General features: G+C 55.1%; 1 protein-coding gene across 3 annotated transcripts in view; it reads right to left on the bottom strand.

Moving 5' to 3' along the window:
• Positions 1-1,731: 1,731 nt before the first annotated feature.
• Positions 1,732-23,665, bottom strand: part of ZNF423 (zinc finger protein 423) — a 325,408-nt gene continuing 303,474 nt past the window's right edge. For all 3 annotated transcript variants that reach the window (XM_074314930.1, XM_074314928.1, XM_074314929.1), the window contains one exon: positions 1,732-2,438. In XM_074314930.1, coding sequence (XP_074171031.1) covers positions 2,409-2,438 — 30 coding nt within the window. In that variant the 3' untranslated portion in view covers positions 1,732-2,408. The remainder of the gene's footprint in view (positions 2,439-23,665) is intronic.

The following is a 23,665-nucleotide window of genomic DNA, read 5'->3' as shown; positions in this document are numbered from 1 at the left end:
ATATTGTCTGATGATGACAAATGCAGTCCCAGTAAGGGCCTCCATGTTCCCCCTATGAGGCCCCTCCCCACGTGAAGTCATGAGGGGCTCTGAGCAGAAGGGGTGGGGGCAGAGCCAGCCTGAGAACAATGGGGCCAGGCGAGGGGAGTCGGTGGGGTTCCCTGGCTGCCTTGCCATTGCCATAAACCTCATTACCTCGCGGTCCCCTAGGCTGCCTCTCTCCTTACCCAAGGCGTCCGCTGGCTTCGCTGCTGATTCCCCCATGGCGTGAAAAGCTCTTAAACCCCCCGCTGTATTTTTAATGGGGGCAGTGACTAATTTAGCCCTACGCCACCAACCGTCAAATCAAATCTTCTATTGGTACTTACTGAGGACTCACCTGGCCTCCATGGGGTTTGGGATAAATCCTGGCAGGAGGGGGCCCATGGACAGTGATCTGGGCAGCGGGGGACATGCTGGTCTTGTCCACAGTCTCAGTACCGTCCGCAAGGCAGGCCTGGCCGAGGACGCAGGGCAGCGTAAGCTAGCCCTGGCCACACTTTGGGGAACACCAATGCCCACCTTGAGGTCTTTCCCCGGCAGCCAAGTGTCCAGGGGGCTAAGAGTCAGAGCTCACTGCCTTCGGCTTCCAGAAGGCAAGAATCGTAAGGGCGACTGCTCCCTTCTGTCCAGCACCGACAGGCGTCTGCTCTGTGATGTGCAGGTGTGAAATGCCTTTTGAAAAATGGAACGCCCCACCCATAGGAGAATGGTACGTGGAGTGGCGGAAAGGGGAGCTCTTACAGGTCATCAGAAGCCTCTGGGTCTGGGAAGCAGAAGATGCTGGTATAATTGCTCCCAATTCCGCGCCCGTGACTTAGTATTACATTATAATTAGGTGCAATCTGTCTGCCTGTTTCATTTCCGCTCTGCAGAGGGTAATAACCAATTTTCTTGCCCCTTGTGAAAAGTGAACAAGGAAGGGCTCCCCGTGCAGGTTCTGAAGCTCTGGCCTCCGATGGGCAATTCAGCTGAGCACCCGCAGGATGGAAGTGTGGGGACTGAGGCTGCTGCGTGGGCCCTGGGGCCCCAGCGGGGCCAGAGGGAGGTGAGGAAAGCAAGGTGCCGAAGGTGCAAAGTCAGGACACACCCATTCTTGGGGCTCGCAAGTGCAGGTGGGCCTGAGAGCGGGGACCCCAGGCACCTCGCTTGCCCCACTAGCGTCCCGCACCCGCCAAGGTCTCTGCACTTCCCCATCTCGCTGACCTTGGTGGTGGGAAACCTGCTGGTCCTACCTGGCTGTGCTCTGTAGCCCCCAGCTCCTGCCACGTCCCCATGCCTCTGCCACAGCTGGAATCAAACTGTGCCTGGACTCCTGGTGAGGTAAGGGTCCTGGGAAAGCCAACCCAAGGGGGACAAACAAGGAACAGAGTGGGTGAGTGTGAGCCACAAACCTTCTCCGTGGCCTTGGAAAAGCCGCCTACTTACCTTGGGCTTCAGTTTCCCCGTCCATAATAGAGAAGAGCAGAGTGTTTCATCTTCAAGGGTTCTTTCCACTCTGACTCCTGTGGGCACTGCCAGCGCACCCAGCCTAAGCATGCACCAGGCTGCTACACCTCTTCTTTTCCAAGGGAAGCTGGGTCTATTGTGTGCTGCTCCCCACGGGCACATGCAATCCCACGGGACTCACAGAGGACACACCTCACGGTGACGACAGCCCCAGGCTGGGGAGGAGAGAAGCAGGCAGCCGGGTGCTAATCGCATGGATTCCGTTTATTGAACTGTACTAGTTACTGCAGTCAGATTAAGTCACATTTAAAAGCAGACCATCCAGTTGCACTGAAACCGATTATATTCATTACATAGTTTTAATCACTGTCCGGTGAACTGGCAAATCCAATCAAAGCATTAGTCTTTAATTAAAAAATTAAAAGGAAATATTCAGACAATAGCCGAGCAATCACATCACGATGCACAATTACCTAGAATTGCAATTAAAAAGTAGTTAACCGAAGAGGGGGTTGGCGGGGGAAAGAAAAACAAGAAAGAAAGAAAAAAAAAGAAGCGAAGAAAAAAGAAATCACACTAATCCTTTTTGTAAAAACTATCAATATAATACATGAAGGAACAAAGGACAATAGCCTCAAAAAGCGGGTTTCTCTAACTCTAGAAATGTAGTCTGTGGCAGAAACTCTAAAAGCACACTAGCTGTACCAGGACAATAAAAAATACTGAGCATGGAATACTTTTAATCTCTGCCATTAATATTCATTTCCAGCTGCTTATAATAGCAGCGCCTCATGGCCAAACCATTAGAGTTTTACATCTGGGTTGCAAATGACACTTTGATTGGATGTAATGTTCAAATGGCCCTCCCCACGGCTTCTCCGGCAAGCCTTCTTCCGAGAGGTGTCCTGTCGAGCGGTCCCTCACTGTGCATGCTGGCTCATCGTGTGATTCTGCAAAGGCGAAGAAAGGAGACACGCATGAGGGCAGAAGAATGGAGAGACTCCCGTCCCCTCCCACTCTGTGCATTGACGCCCAGAGCCGCAGAAAAGTGTCGCGATTATTCCAAAACAGAATACAACCAGGAAAAAGTGCTCTGGGGACGCAGCTGCCAAGACGCCACGTGGATACGGGGCTTGGGGATCAGTTCCTGTTGCCGCCAACCTGGGCTCCCTATAAAATTCTTTTTTCTTTTAAAGACCATTTGGGTCTTACTGTGGGGACTGGCTAGATGGACGGAAAGGGGAAATGCCGGGAGGTAGCAGGAATTTAAAACATCCCTGTTCACCTCTCTATCTCCCTTTTGCGCTAATGATGAAGAGGAAATTATATCTGATCGCCTGCAGGCTTCCCCCAAATCCCCCCTCGGTCCTTCCCGAGAGCTGCTCTGAGCCCAGTGGAGGGAGACAGCAGATGTGCCACGAAGCTCTCTGGCCAAGAAGCGCCCGAGTGGCACAGACGTGCTGAGGCAGTGGGCACGGTGGTGCCTGCGGCCCAGGCAGGGGATTGTCAGCCGGCAGGGAGGCCGCTGAAAGAGGGCACCTGCCCATTTGTTCATGTGACACTTCTCTGACCAGAAGAACGAACGTGTGCAGTTTGGCCAAATCTGCCTGGGAAATCAGGGCCCATGTGACCCTGTGGCCCAGCGTGTCCCTCTCCCCAGCCCAGCAGGCCAGCAATCTCTGCACAGGAGCCAGTGGCCTGGGGCGAGGGGTGGGATTTGGCTTTCAAGAGCCTGCAGCCTTTTTGTTTCTTTTTAGTGGTTCTGTTCCATATTCAGACCCTTGTCATCAAAGCCTCAGGTGGTGTTCAACCTCATGACACCTGGAGAAAAAGCAAAATCTACCCAGGGCAGAGTATCCCTGCTTGGGGTGCAGCACAGGACCTCCAGTCACGGGGAGCAGCTTGTCAGGGATGCTGCGGCCTCCCCAGACCTGGGCGGCCCTGCTAGTAGCTGGTGCCGCCATCTGGGGCTGGGAGGCCCCTGCCTGCAGCTCTGCTGGTGACCACCAGGGGTCAGACGTGGCACTGCGTCTCTCTCCTGGGCTCCAAGTCTGGGCTGTGAGGACCACCAGAGGATGCCCCATGCCAGAGGCCACACCAGGAGGCCCGGGGCCACCCCCAGCTCCGCGGCCCAGGGCCCCTGTGGCAGCCCTTTCCCACTGCAGACATTGTGGCTGCCTGTGTGGGGATGTCACTAAGCCCCGCACGAGCTCCTGGCCTGGGGGAGGCAGCACGCTGTCCTCACACAGCAGATGCTTGCTGATGCCCGCAGCACAGAGCGCCAAGCACCGCTGTGCTCCTCCCTTGGGCCCCAGGGTGCCGGCCGCATGGCTAGTGCTTGGCAAGTGCACGTGCTGTGTGCGGTTACAGGGACATTTCTTTCAATCCTCCCACCGGCCTTACGAGGCGAGACACTGTAAGACGAAGAAATGAGGCTGAGAGACGCTCAATTACTAGTCCAAGGTCATCCAACTAGGAAGCAGGAGGGGCTGAGCCAGGCAACTGGCATCCAAGAGAGCCAGGGGCTCGGGCGAGAAGGCAGGCTTCCCAGCACCCCACGCCCCATGGGCACACTACCCACGGGTCAGCCGCACTCCACACCAGACATGAGTACAGACTCTGCCAGCATGGCCTGGCACCTCAGCAGGGGTGTCACGGACCCTGAGGCACCCAGCAGGTTGTCTGAGGCCACAGATGGGCTGCAGCGGTTTCCATGGGAACGCCCACCCTCAAGCCAAGTCACCTCTCCCCGCATTTGTGCAGGGCCAGCCAGCCAGTCCTGTGGGGAGCCAAACCCACCCTATATCCAACCATGCTCCTAGCCTGAAGCCTTTGCTGACTCCTCTCCTCCCTCCCAGCCAAGCCACTCTGAGGTCGTCTGGGCACACGGGGCTTCCCATCCCTGAAGCCCCTCAAGGCCCGTCCAGCCCACCTCCCACACATCTGTGCACCTTCTGAGTGCGGGACAGCCTCGGAGCCGCAGGCAGGGGCATCGCTTCCCTTCTCCGCCCCACAGCACTTGGCCCAGGGCACAGCTGCCCGGGAATAGCTTGTAGGTCTAATTCACCCACCTTGCCAACAGCCTGTCCGTGCACAGAGCCACGTGTCTATGTCAGTGGTGTGGTCAGGCCCACCTTTATTTGTGGGGGTTGGGGAGGAGGGAGAGGAGCAAGGATAGGAAGATGGACACGGACAACTCTTTTCCTGTGCTCCAAGTGTGGTTCCTGGAGCCTGGCACCGAGTAGGCACTGAGTCAACATTCTTGAATCAATGAAAGAACGAATAAATGTGTAAGTGTGTGGGATACCGCTATGTGGAAAGGGGAAATCACTCCAGGTGGAAGGTAGAGCAGAGACAAAGGCACGGAGGCTGGAATAAGCCTGGCAAACGCAGGCACTGGTGGGTGGCCCCAGCCCAGAAGTCACACGGAGGCTGGGAGAGTTTAGACTATGGACAGTGGTGGCGCTGAAGGCCCTGGAGGTGGTCTTTGTACCACAGGTAGCAGAAAGCCCAAGACGATATTTGAGCTCCACAAAATCCCCAAGGACCACCCACCACCCACATGGGGAAAGGGCAGTGTCGGGAATCTCTGGGTAATGAAACAGACACTGGTCCACAGTGGCTCATCCCGGGGCTGCTGGCATAGAAATCCCAGAGGCAAAGCCTATGCCTGGGACCACTGGTTAGGAAAATGCGGGAATAAATGCCGCTTCTCACGTGAAAACAACAGTGGGCCTTTTCTCTTAAGGAGCAGTAGCAGGAAGTCTTCGGTTAGACTCTAGAAAGAACTTCCTCAAAGACGGTTCTGAGACAGAAGGTCAGGCTACCTTCCCTGAGGTCCCTACAAGAACAAAAGCCCAGGATGTCACGGCAGATGGACATGTCGAAACTTGGCCCCGAGGGGGCCAGGCGTCAGAATTCCCTCAGCACTGCATTATTTCGTACCCACTGGATACCCTGGGCCGGGCGTGGAGGGCAGGAGAAGACTGCAGCTGGGCTCACCCCTCTCAAGGGCCCAGACACACAGACACCCAGACATTTGTGTGAGGTGAATGGCGCAGATGGCAGCTCAGGGAAGGAGACGGGTCCATGCCACCCAATAAGTGTGTGTGTGGTGGGGTGCTGAGGAGTGAGGTGCTCAGCTGGGGAGGGCAGCAGCTTCTCCACAGGCCGAGGGCACAGTGTCTGGAAGGGCGGAGAGGGTGGCGGGGACGTCACCAATTACCCAACACACCTGTGTGCCGAGCCACTCCCGGAGTAGCCGCTGGCAATTGGCCCAGTTCAATAATCTGAAAAGAACCGCTGCGTCTCCCCCCATGGCTTGGAGCTACGGTTGCAGGGGCCGGGAGCTCCATCAAACCTTCTTAAAGAGTGCCTTCCACCAGGCACGGTTCTCACAAGGGCATTTTGACTTAATGTCTATTTCTCTATTTATGCCTGTGCTATATTTAGCCCCTTCGGAGAAGCAAGAAAATCGTTTTTTAAAGATGCTGCCGACCCTGCAGACGAACGCTTCCCAGCACCATAAAGGCTGGGGGTGGGAGGCGGGCAACACTGGAAGGTGCCTGGAGGGGAGGCCTGGCATCCACGCGCGCTTCTCTGCCTGCCAGGCAGACGCAGGTGTGGGCCGAGAAGCAGGTGAGAAAAATAAAACCGGAGAACGAGAGGGGGTGGGTGGCACTGGGTTTTGGCCCAGATCCAGTCACTTGGCAGAGCGTGCGTGGGTCCCATGCTTACAGGTTTCTGGTGGGGCCTGTTTCGGGCGCCTCTGCCTGGCGCACTAGGCCATCTGCCCCTGGGACATAGTCAGTGATGGGAAAGGGGGTGGCACCCGTCAGTGTCAGGGGTGGGGCCCTAGCTGGTGTCCTGCTCAGCTGTCTCTGTGAGTTGTCAGCGGAGGGCTCAGGCTGCAGGTCCCTTTGTCACACCCTCACGTTCATTCACCTGGTTGTTCAGTCATTTGTCCCACAAACCTTTACTGAATACCTGCTGGGTGACAGCCACCTTGCTTGTTGCTGGGCATTCAGGAGCAAAATGACCCCAACCCAGGGCCCAAGCCAAGATATGTGTTGGGCACAGAGGGGGCGTGCCAGGGTCACCTCCCCAAAGCACCAACACACACTTGAATGGGTCAGTCAGAGGCCCAGGTGGGGTCCCTGTCTGGTTTCACCAGCCCCAGAAGGCATCCCTGGCTGCACCCACTCAGTGCCCCCCACAGGCATGCCCACGCGTGTGCTCACGCATGCACACCCATGCATGCCCCTCCCAAGTCTGCAACGGGGATTTCTTCTGCAGGTCTCAGCTCTGTTTTCTGTCTCTTGGTCTGGAAACTGCTGGGTCTCCCACTGCCACCCTCCCACCACAGTGCTGAGTAGGAGACGAGAGGTACTTAGATGCACAGGCTGCCTGGTGGCCTGGCAAAGCTGTCAGTGAAGCAGCAAGAGACCGCCGTGCATGCCCAAGGTGCACGGCTGTGGGCTGTAAGCATGCGCTGGCTGGTGTGGTCATGCGCTGGCAGCCGACTCCTCGCACCGCAGCTCGCTCTGGGCTGTCATAATTAGCTGTCCCCCCTGTGCTCCAGCTACTCTGACAAGAAAGGCCTGCAAAGCCCTAACCTCTCGCCCGGCCCTCAGCAAGTGCCCCATTCGTGTTCACCGCTGTCCTGGGTGACAAGCCAGTGGTTAGCCTTAGTGGGCTGAGTCCTAAGTTTGAGTCCTGACTCTGTCACTTACTAGCCATGTGGCCTTGAGCACGTTCCCTGACCTCTGGGGCTCGGGTGGGGCAGGGGGTAATAACAGAGCCCGCTTGCTAAGAGGACCTGAGGGTTCAGGAAATAAGGTGCATGTTCTTCTCCGGGCCTGGCAGAGTGCGTATGCCATGGGTCTCCGTGAGTGGTGCCTGTGACAGCTTCCTGACCAGCCAGGGAGCTCTGGGAGGCGGGACTGTTGGTTCCCTGCTTGTGCCCCCCTGGCATCAAACATGCGTTGGGGCTTGCAGTGGGGGCCTCATGGAGGCGTGAGGGGGTCTCTCCCAGCTCGTCCTCCAGGGCTGGAAGCCCTCAGCCGTGCTCCTGCGATGGTGGAGACTTGCATGGTCTTCCCAGAGCAGCAGGCATCTGATAGAGGCCTGGCCGCTCCCCTGGCCCCTGGCTACAGCCTCACTACCCACAGTGCACTGCTTTCCCCTCCCCCAGGGAACAGAGTGGGACACTAGTGAGAAGGGGAGGCGACTCACGCAGACTCCATGCGGGAGGGAGGTGTGCACTCACCCATTCATTCACTCACTCATTCCTCCCAGTAGTTCACTGAGTCCCAGTATGTCAGCGCCCCCTAAGGGGGACTGTGCACACAGGGGGGAGGCTCCAGACACCCCACCCCCACCCCAAGGAGCTCCCAGTTCCATGGTGAGAGGGAGACTCTGGACTCACAGACCCTCACCCTCAAGACACATCTTGGCCCTCACACCCCTGTGGCAGGTAAGGGTGCAGGGAGTTAGCCCCACACCCAGTATGTCCCACCCACCCTGCCCACCCCACCTGCAGATCCCACCAGCTTCATCTTGACCGCTTATCACCGCCTTGTGGTTCTAGGTTGGGAACGAGACCATGGTTGGTCCCGTCTCCCCCCGCTGCCCACCACTAGGCCAGTCCCTGGATGGCTTCAGCCACATCGGCTCTCCCGAAGCTGCCTTTACAAAGAGGAGGGACCAAGGCCAAGAACCTGCGTTAACCACAGAAAGAGTCAGTTTCCAGGGAAAAGGCAGATCCTTCGGGCTGACACTGCAGCCATGTTCAAGCTAAGCGGGATTCTGTTATTTGTTCACTGGACAAACACGGAGCCGGGTCCTGTGCTGTGGGCAGAAGACAGAGAACAAGGCACAGCCTGGCCTTTTCACAAGCTCATGGCCAAAGGAGGGGGTGAGATTTCACAACAAAGGACTATGGTGATTGGGAGATGCTTAGGGAAGAAGCTGGCCTTCTGCTGCCCTTTGAGTGTGTTTGGGTTGAGATTTGCACTGGTGTGTGTGTGTGTGTGTGTGTGTGTGTGTACACGTGCATGCACACACATGCACTCAGAGATAGCTTTGCAAGAAGAATGAGCTGCCCAGATGATGGCATGGAGGCACCAGTGTCAAAAATTATTACAGCTAACACCTGCCATGGTTCCCTGTGTACCACACCCTGTTCTTAACCCTTCACTTATATTCACTCATTAAAGACTCATGACAAACCTGGGAGTTAAATACTATTATTATCCCTATTTTACAGACAGGAAAACTGAGGCCCAGAGAGCTGAGGTCCTGCAGCTGGTAATGGCAGTGCCAGATGTGCACCCAGGCAGTCTGCGTGCACAGCCCTCTCTTAACTGCAGCACTATCCTGCCTGTGAAACCTGAAAAGTGCAGCATATGTCGGGGGAACAATGAATAATTCAGCTTGGCAGAGCACAGGGGATGTGCCATGGAGACAAGCCTGGAAAGGAAGGTGGGGGCCGTACTGATGCGGCTCCATGATGTGAGACGAGGCAGCGTGCCCTTAAATCTGGGCCATGGGGAGCCATCGAAGGTATCTGAGCTGTGGAGTTAATACAAGAGGCAAAGAAGAGGGAGAAGCTCACACCTCCAGCCACAAAGACGTATCAGGAGGGCCTTCACGCTCTCCATCTCCTGCTCCCCTGCCGGGACCCCTCCAAGCCTGCCCCCAACACACACCATCTATCGTTCCCTTTGGGGAGGGTGCAGACGCAGGCAGCCTGCACGCCTCTCCGCTGTGTGTCACCTGGGCAGCCCCTCTCTGCTAGTGAGCACTTATTTTTAGAAGCGTTTGACAATCGTCCAAGGGTCTAAGACGAACAGATGGCCTGTCTTAAAGGCTCGTATGTTCGCTAGTTTGCACTTCTGACGAACGGTAAACGCACTCAAGAGCACACCATAAACAGTGCTGAACGAATACTCAGAACACAGTTTAGCTAACGCACGTCATTAAAATTAGGAGTGAGTGATGGCCCAGGTTCCCTCTCAATGCCTGCCCGGTGACGCAGCTGCTCCCGGGGGCCCAGGCTATGGCGTGGATGCACCCCGCTCCCCCCGGGCCCCGACCCAGCCAGCCCACATCTACCCCGTTCACACAGATGGCAGGGAAAGGCTTGTCACGTGGAAGTGCCACCTCGCCTTGGCATCAGGGTCCCGGGTGAAGCTGGTGACCACTGGCCTGGGACAAAACCCTGGAATGTGCTCCGCAGCAAAGGCAGCTCCTCTGTGCATGGGGGTGTGTGTGAGGCTTTCCCGGCCCACTTGCCAGACACCCAGACAGGCTGTCGTCTGCCACAGCAGCGGAAGTGAGGCTCGTGCCCGCTCAGCCGTGGAGTCTGTCTCTCTGTCACTCGTGTGAGCAGCAATTCATCCAGAGCTCCTGGCCTGGATGGAGGTTTCACCTTCCAGGGAGCCATGGGGTTGGCTTTGGAGAGGTCTGCTTCTTTTGTTTTTGGGGTGGGGGTCTGCTGCTTTCACGCAGAACCCAGAGCAGGCCCTAAAAGTCACCTGAGGGCACGTAAGGAGGAGCTGTATGACCCAGGCCGCTTTTGTCAGGGGTTTCCCCAAAGGGGCGGGCGGTGGGGGTTCTCTCACTGTCCTCACTGCTCTGAGGGGAGGCGAGTACCCCTGTCTAAACCGCCTCTCACCAGCACTCTGCAGCACCCAGAACACAAAAGACCACAGCAGGTGGCCTGGACAACAAACAGTTCCATCTATCTTCCTCTGAGTGAAAATGGGGGAGAAAATGTGAAAACAAAAAAAGTCCAATAAACCCCCAAAGGGGCAGGTTCTACGTACTTCTGTGGTTTGGCAATAAAACCCGCCAGAGGATAGATTATTAGGAGGGAACCGAAGGCTTCTATTAGGGACCCAGCCCGTAAACAGGCTCCATTCGGAGTCACCCAGCGAAACAAGGGAACTAATAACACCGGTCCTGAGGGGCAGACCAGGGGACTGCACGTCACAATGGAAAGGGACACAGTCTGTGAGCACAGGCAAGAGACTGGACTTGACACAGCGGGCACATGGGAGTTTTATGGCTGTTGTAACAAGCACAGGAAGATGACATCTTTCCAAAGCCGCTTATAGATTGGCCCTTCTTCAGCGAGAGGCTACACCTGAACCCCGTGTCCTAAGTTAATTTGTCTGCTGCCACTGTTGCTGTTTTGCCAAAGGGAGGTAGGGTCTCTGGTGGCTGTGCCCCTTGGGGACGGGGTACCTAGCAGACTCAGGACCAAAGACCAAGAAGCGAGGGTTCCGGCAATGGTGTGCCAGGGAATGAGTTCCCTTCTTGGACCTTGGCCCCCTTCTGTGTGTGTGTGTGGGGGGGGGCTGCCCTGGCCTGTCAAGCTCCTGGGCCCCTGGGAAGCGTACTCTGACCACACCAGCCAGCGCATGCTTACAGCCAGGCCCTCAGGAGATAGCTCATCTCAAGTACGAATTCAGGCATGGCCCCTGCCCTTAAAGAGCCTGAGCCAGACCCCTAAAAGGTATCATTCCAACCTGACGCAGGCGGGCAGGACTGCAAGCACGCACGCCACCACGGAGCCTGAGGGGACACCAGTGAGAAGTAAAAGTGGCATTTGGCAGATGGGTTCCCAAGACCAAGAGGGGGTCTCCCTTCCCACCTCTAAACACATCTGTGGTTCCTAGTATGGGTCAAAGCAGACTGTGCGCATGGAGCCCTGGGGAAGACTGCAGCGTTCTGTCAGGGGGGCGCCAAACTCCCAGTAACTGGCTGCCCTCAGCTGTGAAGCCTGTTTCCCGGGGGTGCCTGTGGTAGCTAGCAAAGCAGAGGAACCCACCTTCCCTAGAGTCACCCAGGAGCGCCAGTGTCCGTGTCAGGAGGCAGACCAGCACAAGTGAGTCATATCGACCCCTTCACGAATCTCGATAATTACCCCTTGCACCTTCCCAGCCATCACGCACTATATCTCATGGGAGAGAAGGAAAGAGCCAGGCACTGTGGGGAGACTGCCCTTGGGGTGCTTATGAATGCAGCATGGTACGGCAGGATGCCTTCTGCTTCCCACACCTATATCTACCCCGAAACACACACAAAGACACCCCACAGTCCCACGCACACGCACGCACAGACATTGAACTAATGTGCTGCAAAGTTGTTCAGGGGTTGGTTATTTTGGGTGTTTCATCTCCCCGCACTCACACCACTGTCCACACTCACACCACTGCTAGGACCCCTCCAAAAGCCCCCACCTGGTGATGACCCAGGTTCCCGCTGGGGTCCCCTCTTCCTGGCAGTGGGAAGCTGAGAAAACAAAGTGCCCATGACAGGCACAGCCCAGGTTCTCTTCCAGGGGCAGGAAGGTGGGAGATCGCTGCTCAGCCCCCGGTTGGGTTCCAACCACACCCGGAAGAAATCCAGAGCCCTGTCCATGGTGCTGACAGCCCTATGAAACCTGGCGCCTGCTGGCCCGGAAGCCTCAAGCACCTTCCTCCAGTTCCCCAAATAGGCCTAGCTCTTTCTTAGCTCGGCCTTCGAGGCAGTCATTCCCCATGCCAGAGCCTCCCCACCCCCACCCCCACCCCCACCGATTTCGGTCCCCTTGGAAGGCCTTCCTGCCCCTGCGGTAAGTGGCCACCTGTAACGGTGCAGCCCTGAACCTGCACAGGTGTCCTTCCAGCACTTTCCTCAACCTTCAGTGACCTGGTTGAATTGCAGCCCCTGGCTCTCAACTCCCTGATGGTCTCTAGTGTCAGCGCAGAGTCTGCACTTGCTAAAACGCAACAAGTGTCCTGAACTGACAGCCGGCAAGCTGTAGCTTCCACCGACAGCATCAGGGGGAGAAGAACTAGGGACCCCCCACTCTGCCCTGGGGCAGTTCGGCTTTTTTCTGGAAAGTGGAGGGATCCATTGAAGACATGATGCTAAGTGCACCGAGCCAGTAACAGAAGGACAAAAACTGCAAGCTTCCACCTCTGTGAGGTCCCCAGAGGAGCCAAATTCATAGAGACTGGAAATAGAAGAGTAGGTGCCCATGGCTGGGGAGGGGGACCGGGGACTTAGTGTTTATTGGGGATAGAGTTTCAGAATGACAAGATGAAAGGAGTCCTGTGCATGGTGGTGACAGCTGCATATCAGTGTGAACGGTCTCAGTGCCACTGGGCTGCTCACCGAAAAAAGGCTCACATAGCAAATTTGATAATGCGTATTTTTACTTCATTTTATATTTTATTTTATTTGTTTATATTTATACATTATCGTTTATATTTATTTTATTATATGTATGTGTATTGTGTGTATCGTCACACAATTTTCTTTGTAAAAACTGGGTGGGATCCCACAAGGCAGGTGGGTAGGTGGGAGGGAGACAGGGTGCATTCTACCCAAAGAGCTCGGGCTCTCAGGAGGTCCAGGGCTGCTGCCCTTGTGTCTCCGGTTCCAGGGTTAGAAGTTGGAAGTAGCAAAGGCTGCAGCGGGATGAAGCCTGTCGGGAGGTCTCCTGGATGGGAGCGAGCTGCAGCATCCAGGGGACACGTCACCTGCTGAGCAGGAGCTGGCCTTGGATGCAAGGCGTCCTCCACCTCCGTGCTCTGTGGGACTTCCTCCGTGGTACCCACGCCTAGGACACTGCCAGCGGCACAGCTCAGGGCCAGGCCCTGCTGACAGAAGTGCCCGTGTTCCCGCGGCCCCTGCGGCTGGGGAGGTGGGCTGGTGGGCAGGAGGCACACCTACAGACATTAAATATTCTGCCATGCTCGAAAAACAATCGTGGGACGGAATTTTTCCCTTTAAATTTTCTGAAGTCTTTCCAGGCCTTTCCAGCTTTAAATACTGATTCATTAAAATTTGATGAGAAAACTCAGCTCTACATACAGTCATCATATTTCACAAGCCAAAAACCAGGACAACTCGCCAATAGCTGGGACAGAACACTGGGAATCAGGGCTGCCCTGGAAAATCGAGGCCACATGGTCGGTCACTAATGACACCGAACACGTATGTCCAGGTCCCTAAACTAACCCAGGGCTTTTAGGTTTTGGAAATGGTATTTTAAGACTTTGATCATATCCATTTCTACCTCCCTCCAAATTTTTCCTGCAAGGAAAACTTTCCTGCATCCTTAAAATTTCTAGAAAATTAACATCTGCAGGTGGAGAGCTGTCTGGTAGGTATTCTGAGGATGGTCCCCCTCAGAAAACATGGCCCCAAAATGGCTTTCCGAGCCCACATGGCCCAGGGCCCCTCCTGATAGCCCCCCAGCTGCAGGGCCAGAAGTTCTGAAAATGGACCTAATTTGCTGTGATGAATTACATGCATGCACCAGCGATCAAAACTGCAGCTGAGAACGATTATATTTAATGATCGCGACGGTTCTTGTGAAAACACTAGGGCGTACACCCTTGCTGGTCCGGAGAGCAAGTTCAGCCTGGCACAAAGCAAAGGGCGAAGGTGATCCCTGCCATCCAGCATGCCAGGGCCCCCAGGCTGCCCCCTGCTCAGACCTGCTCGCACTGATGGCTGAAGAACACTGTGGCCCAGCCTGCAAAGAATTGTCGGCCCCTCGCATCTACAGCCAGCTTCCAACCGAACTATGGGCACAGCACCACTATCTACATACCTGCCCCACCAGGACCAGGTGGGTCTGTCCTACGCCTTCCCTCCCACTACCAGGCAGAACTTGATTGTTTCCATGGGGCAAAGGAAGGATCCTCTGTATCTCCAGTCTGTCCCATCCCACTTGGCTCACTGTGTGTGTGTGTGTGTGTGTGTGTGTGTGTGTGTGTGCGCGCGCGCACATGCGCAGTCTTTGGGTGGGGGGGTAGGTAGCAGGTCAGAGCATATGAGGAAGTCTCATGAAAGCAGTTAGTTAGCACTTGGTTCTAATGGATGTGTAGCTGGGTGGATGGAGACATGGATGGATGGATGGAGACATGGATGGATGGATGGAGACATGGATGGATGGATGGATGGATGGATGGATGGATGGATGGATGGATGGATGGATGGATGGATGGATGGATGGATGGATGGATGGATGGATGGATGGATGGATGGATGGATGGATGGATGGATGGATGGATGGAGACATGGATGGATGGATGGATGGATGGATGGATGGATGGATGGATGGAGACATGGATGGATGGATGGATGGATGGATGGATGGATGGATGGAGACATGGATGGATGGATGGATGGATGGATGGATGGATGGAGACATGGATGGATGGATGGTGGATGGATGGATGGATGGATGGATGGATGGATGGATGGAGACATGGATGGATGGATGGATGGATGGATGGATGGATGGATGGATGGAGACATGGATGGATGGATGGATGGATGGAGACATGGATGGATGGATGGTGGATGGATGGATGGATGGATGGATGGAGACATGGATGGATGGATGGTGGATGGTGGGTGAATGTGCAGATGAGTGGCTGGAGGCACGTGGATGACTAGTGGCAGAAAGAGGAGGACATGAATAAACATCTGGGTAGGAGGGTGGATGGGTTGGTGGAAAGATAATGGGCTTTGGCGTTCAAATCCTGCCTTAGCCACTTGCTCTATGTGCGAACATAGACAAGTCAGTTCCCTTCTCTAAGTACCATCTCCTCACTTGAAAAGTGAGACAAATAATACCTACCTCATAGCCTTGTTATGAGCTTCGATCAGAAAACAGATGTAAAAGTTTTTACAGCATGTAAAATGGTAGACAGACGTTGAATACTGTTGTAAGTAATACTAACCACAAGGCTTTGCTATCATGGTCAATGCAAAAGCATTGCATTTTTGATGTGGCAGCTACAGAAGAAAGGATGGCGGAGACTCAGGTGGTGCCACAGGGCAGGGACACAGCCGCGGGACCGTGCATCCAGGTCTGGCTTCAGCTGGGGATAGGTCACTGAGCTGGGGAGCAGGGGCCCCTTGTCTTCCCTGCTCAAACCCCCAACCCAAGTGGATGGAACACATGCCCCACTTCTCCCTGCAAGTTTCCTACTTTAATGCTTGGTTCCCAGCCCCAGGTCTCAGGTCTGCAAAATAGTGAGAGTAAGGAGCACTTCTAGTTGTTCAACAACTTCCAGATGGTGAGGCACCAACGAGACAATATCTGCACACGGTGAACTGTTGCTATGGGGGGGGGGGTCTCAATCTCAGAGCCCAGGTGGGGAATGAACCAGGTGAGGCAGACCAGGTGAGGGTTGTGTTGAACTGGGGAGCACGACCACACATCTGAAGGGGGCAGCTGATTATCCCCACGCGGGACTGTGGTCCAGGGGCTGCCAGGTCTGATTTGTACAAAATCAGAAACTCTAGCTGTTCAGTGTGGTAGGAAAGAAGACGAAATCCAGGGCTGGTGGCCTCGGCCCAGCACTGACCAGCTCTGGCCTCGAGGGTTAGCCACCTGCTCTGTGCCTCAGTTTCCCTACCTCAGTAATAGAGGCATTGAGAGGACTGCATGTTTTAAAGTATAAAAGTGCTAAGAACAATGTCTGGTACTTAGTAAGCACTATATAAATGCTAGCCAATATAATTACAGGAAGTCTCCATTTTGAAACACAGGCACCATTTCGTTTCCTAAATCCCCCAGGCCATGGGCTATATGTTTCCACCCTCCACTCTGTAAAAATGTTCGATGTTACTATCATACTGACTTGTCCCTGTGTGTGTCCCCCCGCCCGCCATGTGAGGGGACCCTGGGTGGGACCCTCCTCCATCATTCTGAAGGATGGGAAGGGGCTGACTGTCCCCTTTTCCCTCTGGGAAGCCCCATCCACCCAGCCAGGTTCAGCGTCTTTCTTCCTTCTCCCCACTCCACCATCCTTCCTACCAATGCCATAGTTTACCTAAGACCCCAAAGAGTATACAGTGCTGCGGTATTTGATGTATCACAACGAGCAAAAAAATATGACCCACTAAACTACAACACGCAAGTGAGGTATTCCAATTTAAGAGCTGTTAGAACGAGAAAACTTGTGCCTCTTAAAATATGTCAGTGAAATACAGTAACAGCCTGCATATATTGAGCTCCTACTGTGTGCCAAACCTGGGCTGCTGCTCTTCATACATTATCTTCATGTCTCCCAATTGTCCCCATTTTATTGATGACGAAACTGAGGCTGAGAAAGGCAAAGTAGCTTGCTATGTGATACAGCTGTTAAGAGGGGGTATTGGGATTTGAGCCCAAATGGCCAGGTCCTAAGGTTACCTCCTCCCCTCTTGTTGTCCCCTGCTGGTCCCCACTGCCTCCTGGTGCAACTGAAAGGAGACACCAAGCTGAACCCTTGCCCTACCCTTGCCCACATCCCAGCACACAGTGAATCTCACTGAGGCCCTGGATGAGCCCCAGCCAGTCATGTTTGATTTTATCTAAACTCCAGAAGCAGAACGAGTGGGACCACGTTTGTTATTGACACAGCAAAATTAATTCCTGCCACTGCTCCCCCGCCCACCATGCCCAGCCCCCAGCCCTGCCTCTCCTATGAGTGCTGACGTGTGGCTGCTCACTGGCACTCCTGAAATGCCAACTTGCATTTCTCATCATTAATTTCTTTCTAAATGTCATTAGTAATTGTTCCTGCTCGACCAAAGAACGCAATCCAGGCTTCCGCTGAGAGCACCCGCTTCTCGCCTCTCGGCTGGTGGGGGTGAGCACCCCAGCCATGCCAGACCCGCATCCCAGCAGGAGGCAGCCAACACCGCTCCCAATAAGTCAGGAAGACAGACGGTCCCAACAAGGGACAAAGCAAGCTGCGTTTTTAACACGAATGGGGCTCAAAAACAGAGAAAGGCCTGCCATGGATTGGGGGCAGTGGTTCAACACCCAGGCTCTGAAGCCCGGGTGTCTGGGTTCAGATCCCAACTCGGCCACTGCCTGGCTGTGCCTCAGTCTCTCCATCTGCAACATGGGGAGAAAAATAGCACTGGCCTCACAGGACCGTCCTGTGGATAATACAAGATAATCAGAGCAAAGGCCTGCCCACATCCCTGGGGGTTGTTGCTGTTACTATTATTCCCACCAGGGTGGGCTGGGCCCTGCCACTTCTTAGCCATATGACATGATATTGAGTCTCCCATCTGTGAAAGTGGCACAGCAGCAATTCTACCCCCAATGCTGCCGCTGCCCCTCTGTTAGGTCTTCTGGGGCCAGGCATAAGCCTGACGTGCCATCCCCACCATAATCCTCCAGGAGAGAACGCTGCTCCATTGTCCAGCTGAGGATGGGTGTCTCAGGCCCAAGTCACAGTGACAGCAAGAAGCAACTCTGAGGTTCACCCTCTGACCCCCAAATCCGGGGGACTTTCCTTTACATCAACTGCCTCTTCTCTAAGTCTAGAGGTGGGGGCGGGGAACAGGGCTATGTATGGTGCCAATCCCCGGGAGCTTGAACCAACATAGCACGTACCGTTACTAGTATAATCGTTGTTTCTAAGAAACTGAAGGCATTTGGTCCCCGCTGGGACAGCGCCGGTGAGGGGAGGGTGTGGGCACAGGGCACACACAATGATGGCCAGCTTGAGGCTCCTGGCAGCTCCCCCATGCCCGTCTGTCAGCATGGCATGGTGCCTTCTAAAGCTGGTTGGACCCCCGCCCTAGGGCATGAATGACAGGCTCCGATGGGCAGACGGGCAGCCCGAGGCTGATTCCAAGTACCATCTCTGCCTGGAGCTGGGCCTTGGGGGCAGGCTCCCCGCCCAAGTCCCCACCTGGGCCTCTACACGCTTTGTGGCTCAGGCAGGCAGAGCGGCTGGGCTCACGAGGGCGTTGAACACAGCCAGCCACAGGCCCCGCCCCCTGCCCATCCCTCCCCTGCTTCCCTCTGCGGTGACCCCAGCGGCCACCGCTCACCCAGGCTGCCCACAGCACGACAGCCACATGCCCCAGGCCTCCAGGTGACCCTCTGCAACTTCTACCTTCCTGGACGGTGAGACCTGCCCTGGGCACCTGTGGTTTGAGCGTCATGTGCAAGCCCATTGCCTCAGCCTCGGGACTAAGAACACGAACACGAGTGTCAGGCTGTCTGGGTCACAGCCCTGCAACTCTAGCAGCTGTAGGGCCCGGGGAGCCTCAGTTTACTCTTCTGTGACACGGACCTCATAGGATGCTACATTCCTGGGATCATGTGAGGTCTCAAAAGCTGGTGTGTGTGAAGAGGTGGCGCCAGGCTCGCAGGAAGCACTCGAGAAACGCTGTCTCGTTTTTGCCACGTTGGGGCAAGTGGCTCAGGCCTGTGCCCCGGGCTTCGGAAGGACAAGGAGCAGAGCCAGAGACCACCCCTCAGCCTTGCCCGGAAGCAGATCCCTCGCCACCCCACATGGCCCCTCAGGAGGCCCAGCCACCCCGCGCGGTGGCAGCAGTTGAGACGACAGTGACATGGACACACCTACTGTGAGCAGGAAAGGCCTCGTCCCCTCAGAGGAAATGAACCAAGAGTCACCGTGGCTGGTACCCGGTGACACAGTGAGGAAGGAGCAAAGCCCAGGCCCCCCATGCCTCCTGTGATGTCACGTGGGGGCCCCGCTGTGAGGTTCTGTTGTATCCAACAGTTATAGTTAGCATATGATAGGACGAGACGCTCCCAGACTATACAACGTTACAGTGTGTGTTACCACATTATTCCTCAAACACAATAAAAGTTCTTTCTGGTTGTTCACATCAGTCTACTGTTCCCCTCCCACAACACACAAGGGACTTATGCCTGTGTGTGCCCCCAGCACCCCCACACATCTGGCACAGAGTAGGTGCTCAGTAAACACCTGTGTGCCCCTCTGAGCATGTCCCTGCTCGATGGATTGAATGAATGAGTTAGTGAAGATGTGACCCCAGACCACGGTCACAAGGATGGTGACGACAGCGGCTGACGCTCACCGAGCCTGCTGCTAACGGCTTTTCAAGCAGCAGTGCCTTCAGTCCCCCCAGCATCCACAAGGAGGGGACTGTCATTAGCCCCCGTCTACTGAGGCCAGAATGGGTTGGTGATTTGCTGAAGGTCAGAGAGCTGCTGGGTAGTGGGGCGGAGATGCGAAGCCAGGCTGTCTGGCCCCTAGTGTGGACACGGCAGTGCTATGCCCTTTAATGGAATTCGAGCTGCGCTGGCCTCTGGTTTCCTGCCGTAGTGGGGAAGGCAGACACACAAAGTGACCATACTTTGTGCCGCAATTACCCGCAGGAAAGCGTATATTCTAAGTGCTACACACACGTGTCCTCTCCATCTTCACAACAACCCAAGGTAGTAGGTCTTACCCCATTTGACAGAGGAGGAAACTGAGGCCAGAGAAGCACAAATGTCGGCAATAGGAAATAATGGGGGGAGCGGCAACCTGGAAAGGACTGCAATGCAGACAGCAGGTCCTCACTGGTGCTGTCCCTGGGCGCCCCCCTCTCGCTCCCCCAGGCCAAGCCCAGCTGGGCCCTGCCCTCCTGGCAGCGGTAGGTGGCACGGACTGGCTGCCTGGAAAGCAGGAAGGAGGAAGACGCTGCTGCTCACAGAAAGCTCAGCCAAAGAGTCAAATGCTAAGTATGTGCCTAGAGCACTTTTAACTTTTAATTATTATTAGTTATAATTATCTGGCTGGATCTGACAGGAGCAGCACAAACTGCCGCCTTGGTTACCCATCTTATAAGGACCAGGAATTTGGGCTCCTACACTCTGCCGGTGGCGGCCCTCCTGCTTTTCCCCGTCTCCTTTATTTTCCTACTTTCTAGGAAATATTTTTAAAAAAACGGTAAAACATATGTGATGGATGGATGGATGGGTGGATGGATGGATGGATGGACGGACGGACGGATGAATGGCAGACAGGCAGAGGGAGTCTTCACCCTCCAAAACCTCATCAGAGTGGAAACTCAGATGTGGACATAAGAGTTATTACAATCTGTATTGGCAAAGGGATCAGGGTTTAAACCCAGGGCCGGAGAAGCCAAAGGGGAGAGAATCAGCGAGGGGTTCTCAAAGAAGGGACCACCTGAGCTGGGCCCTGAAGCCTGAGAAAGGAAGGGTGTTCAAGCAGAACAAGCACGAAACACCCGTCTGAGTAGGCGAGACGAGAACAGCCCAGGGGGAAGCAAGAAGACCCCACCAACTGTCTGTAGCACTACTACCCTTTTCTCTGTTCCTCAGACACCCCAAATTTGTCCATGCCTCTGAGCCTTTGCACTGGCTGTTCCCTTTCCCGGAGGAACCCTTAGCCCTTCCCCTACCACTGGCTTGTTTTTAGCCTTCAGGATTCAGTTGAAATGGCAGCCTTCCCTGAACACCCAATCTGATTTTTAATTCCTAATATTCCCTCACCCTTTCCCCGAACACACACACACACACACACACACACACACACACACACACGTGAACACTCATGCCACTCTCCATCACAACACAGTGTTTTATTGTCTTACAGTCCCACACACTGAAATGACCTAGTTCATGTATTTACTGACTTACTGCGTGTCAGCTCCGTGAGAGCCCGTGTGTTGTCTGCCTGCTCACAGCTGTATCCCCGGCCTGTAGTAGATACTCAATAAACGCTTGTTAAATGAAAATGGAATGCGGGGAGGGCTCAGACCAAATGTTCTCAGAGCGGGGAAGGCAGCACCCCAGTGGAGCTCAGAGCTCGCCCCAGCTCAAACACACCTTCCCCGGCAGGGCCCAGCGGAAGGGCTCTGGGCTGCTTGTTAGAATGCCCAGCTCTGCTTTTAATCAATTGTAATCATTTAGCGGGAAGCGGCATGATTAAGCACACACAAGCAAACAGCGTGAGCTAATCCTTTAAATGCACTCGCTCAACGCTGGGCTGGCCGCTTTGCCACCACGGGTCACTTTGCTGGCAAGGGCCACTAAGGAAGCGTTTCCTGCAGCCCCTCGCTTTGTCACTGAGGGAGGCTAGATTCCTCGGCACCGGGCAGCCCACCACTCCCTCCTCCCCGGCCCATCACGGAGGTCTGCAGGTGCCAGAGATACCAGACGCCAGAAGAGCCATTTCTCTGGCTGCAGCGTCCCAGGGACAGTGCCCAACAAGTCCCAGGTTGTTCTAAAGGGTCTGGGGTGGGGGATGTGGGGGAAGTCTGCAGCACCAGGAAGCTGGAGGTCTTGTGAGGCCCCATCTCCACGACTGGACCCAATCCTTCCTCTCCTGGCCTGAGCTGAACTCACCGCCTTGCTGGTTGCAAGGTTTGCAGGCTCCAGCTTGGCAAACGCGGCTCACAGGCCTGGAAGAACAAGCCCCAGGGCGCTCCCACCTGGGCCCGCCTGCCGGCAGGTTCTTCCATATCCCATGGCCCTGCTTGGCCCAACTACTAAAATAGTTTCTGGGTCCCCTGACATGAGGCTTTTTATAGTTCAGCACTGCAGGCCTCATTTAAATCTATTAGCTCATATAAATGAAAATTCATGTAAACTTCGGAGGGTTTCTGTTTGCCTTGGTGGCCCAGACAATCTGGCTTTGCACGTGGCTCTGCCATTTCCCAGTGACCCTGGGCCAATCACTTAGCCTCTGGGAGTCTCAGTTTCCATATCTGTACGTGGGGATGAGAGTGCCGACCTCATGGGTTGTGTTGAGAAAACCCACACGCGACACTTCCAGCGGGGCCTGGCCCACCAGGGCGGGCGGCTGTTCTATTTCTTGTCCAGTTTCAGGGGCTCCTGTCCACCGGGCCAGAGGCCAGCCCTGTACAGCACACTCCCTCAGGCACTTCCTTGGTGATGGTGGGGGCACAGTGAGGCCCCCAGAAAGGGAAAAAGCAGGCGCCATCATGCCCAGGGTCTGCAGGCGGAGATGTCTGCAGGGACTCAGGGACAGCTGGGCTGCACGGGCAGAGCCTGCTCCTCCGCTCAGGTCAGCTCAGCCCTGGCGAGGGGCCCACAGGCCCCAGGCCTTCATCTGCCAAGGCCTGAGGCTGGCAATGCAAGGCAACTGACCTTGTCGGGTGTGTGATTTACAGAGATGTCTCACACCCCCGACCACATCTGCACACTGCCCTCCACGGAGCCAGGCACAGCCAAGGAAAGCAGGGCCCAGAGAAGGCTGGGGCCAAAGCATGTGTAGGAAGGGAGTAGAAATGTGAAGCCCTGGCCTCTGCCCTGTCCGCCTTGCCCCTGCACTCTGACGCACAACCCTACCTGTGCCCAGTGTGGGTCTCCTGTGCCCGTGGCCTTAAGACTTGGCTGGGCCCCACAGAGCAAAGTTTGTTCAAACTCAGGCCAGAAATCATGAAAAATCACAGCAAAGCCCTAGTGGACAGGACCCTAAAATGTCATCTGACCCTCACATGGCTAATGCTAATAATATGCTAATAATGATGGTAGACGCTAATGATAACAGTAGATAGCATCTACCAAGCTCTTTGTATGTGGCGGCCACTGTGCCAAGGGGCTTACACACACAACTGTGAGGCAGGGGTGATGAACACCCCATTTCACAGATAAGGAAACTGAGGCCCACGGCCGGTAAATGATGGAGCTCATCATTTACCTGGGCTCCACCAGCCAGCCCCCTTCACACCACTGATAGCTCAACAACACTCCCTGCTCTTGGCATTCAAAAGCCACCCACGCCCCACAGTTTAAATGCCCATCTCGCTGGCACTGCCTCCAGAGGGTGAGGCCTGAGCCGTGATGGTCAGACACCAACACCCACGACCTGAGTGTCTGCCCAGCGCCAGAAGTCTTGGGGCCCCTGGAAGCAGCTTGAGAACCCCCTCCTCCCAAAGGAGCCTGCAAAGCCTGAAGACAACTGTCCCCCACACTTCCGTCATAATCCACCCAGGTCTTCTCCTGGTTAAATAGCTGCTGAAAGCTTCTCGGAGTCAGACTGGGTCCCCTGAGCCTGGCACTCTGCCTGAGCTCTGGTGTGTGTGTGTGTGTGTATGTGTGTGTGTGTAGACGAAGCTTCTTGAGTCTCCCCTATTGCTTGCCCCCACGTCCAGCCTCTGGCAACTATTGCTGTTTTGCATTCCAGTATTTTTGCCTTTCTCCAGACATCACACACACAGGACCCATAGTTGGAGCCTTCTGAGTCTGGCTTCTCTCACTTGGCAGTTTCCATTCGTCCATGTGGCTGCAGGTATCCACGCTTGCTTTTTATTCCTGACTAGCCATCCATTCTACGCAGGCACCGTATCTTTCCATCCGTTCACCAGCTAAGGGACAATTAGGGGCCATTGTAAATAAAGCTGGTGTCAT

Source organism: Rhinolophus sinicus, linkage group LG11, assembly GCF_036562045.2.
Source record: "Rhinolophus sinicus isolate RSC01 linkage group LG11, ASM3656204v1, whole genome shotgun sequence".
NCBI lineage: Eukaryota > Metazoa > Chordata > Mammalia > Chiroptera > Rhinolophidae > Rhinolophus > Rhinolophus sinicus.
Note: the sequence above shows the minus strand (reverse complement) of the source record. Positions and strands in the feature narration are given on the sequence as shown.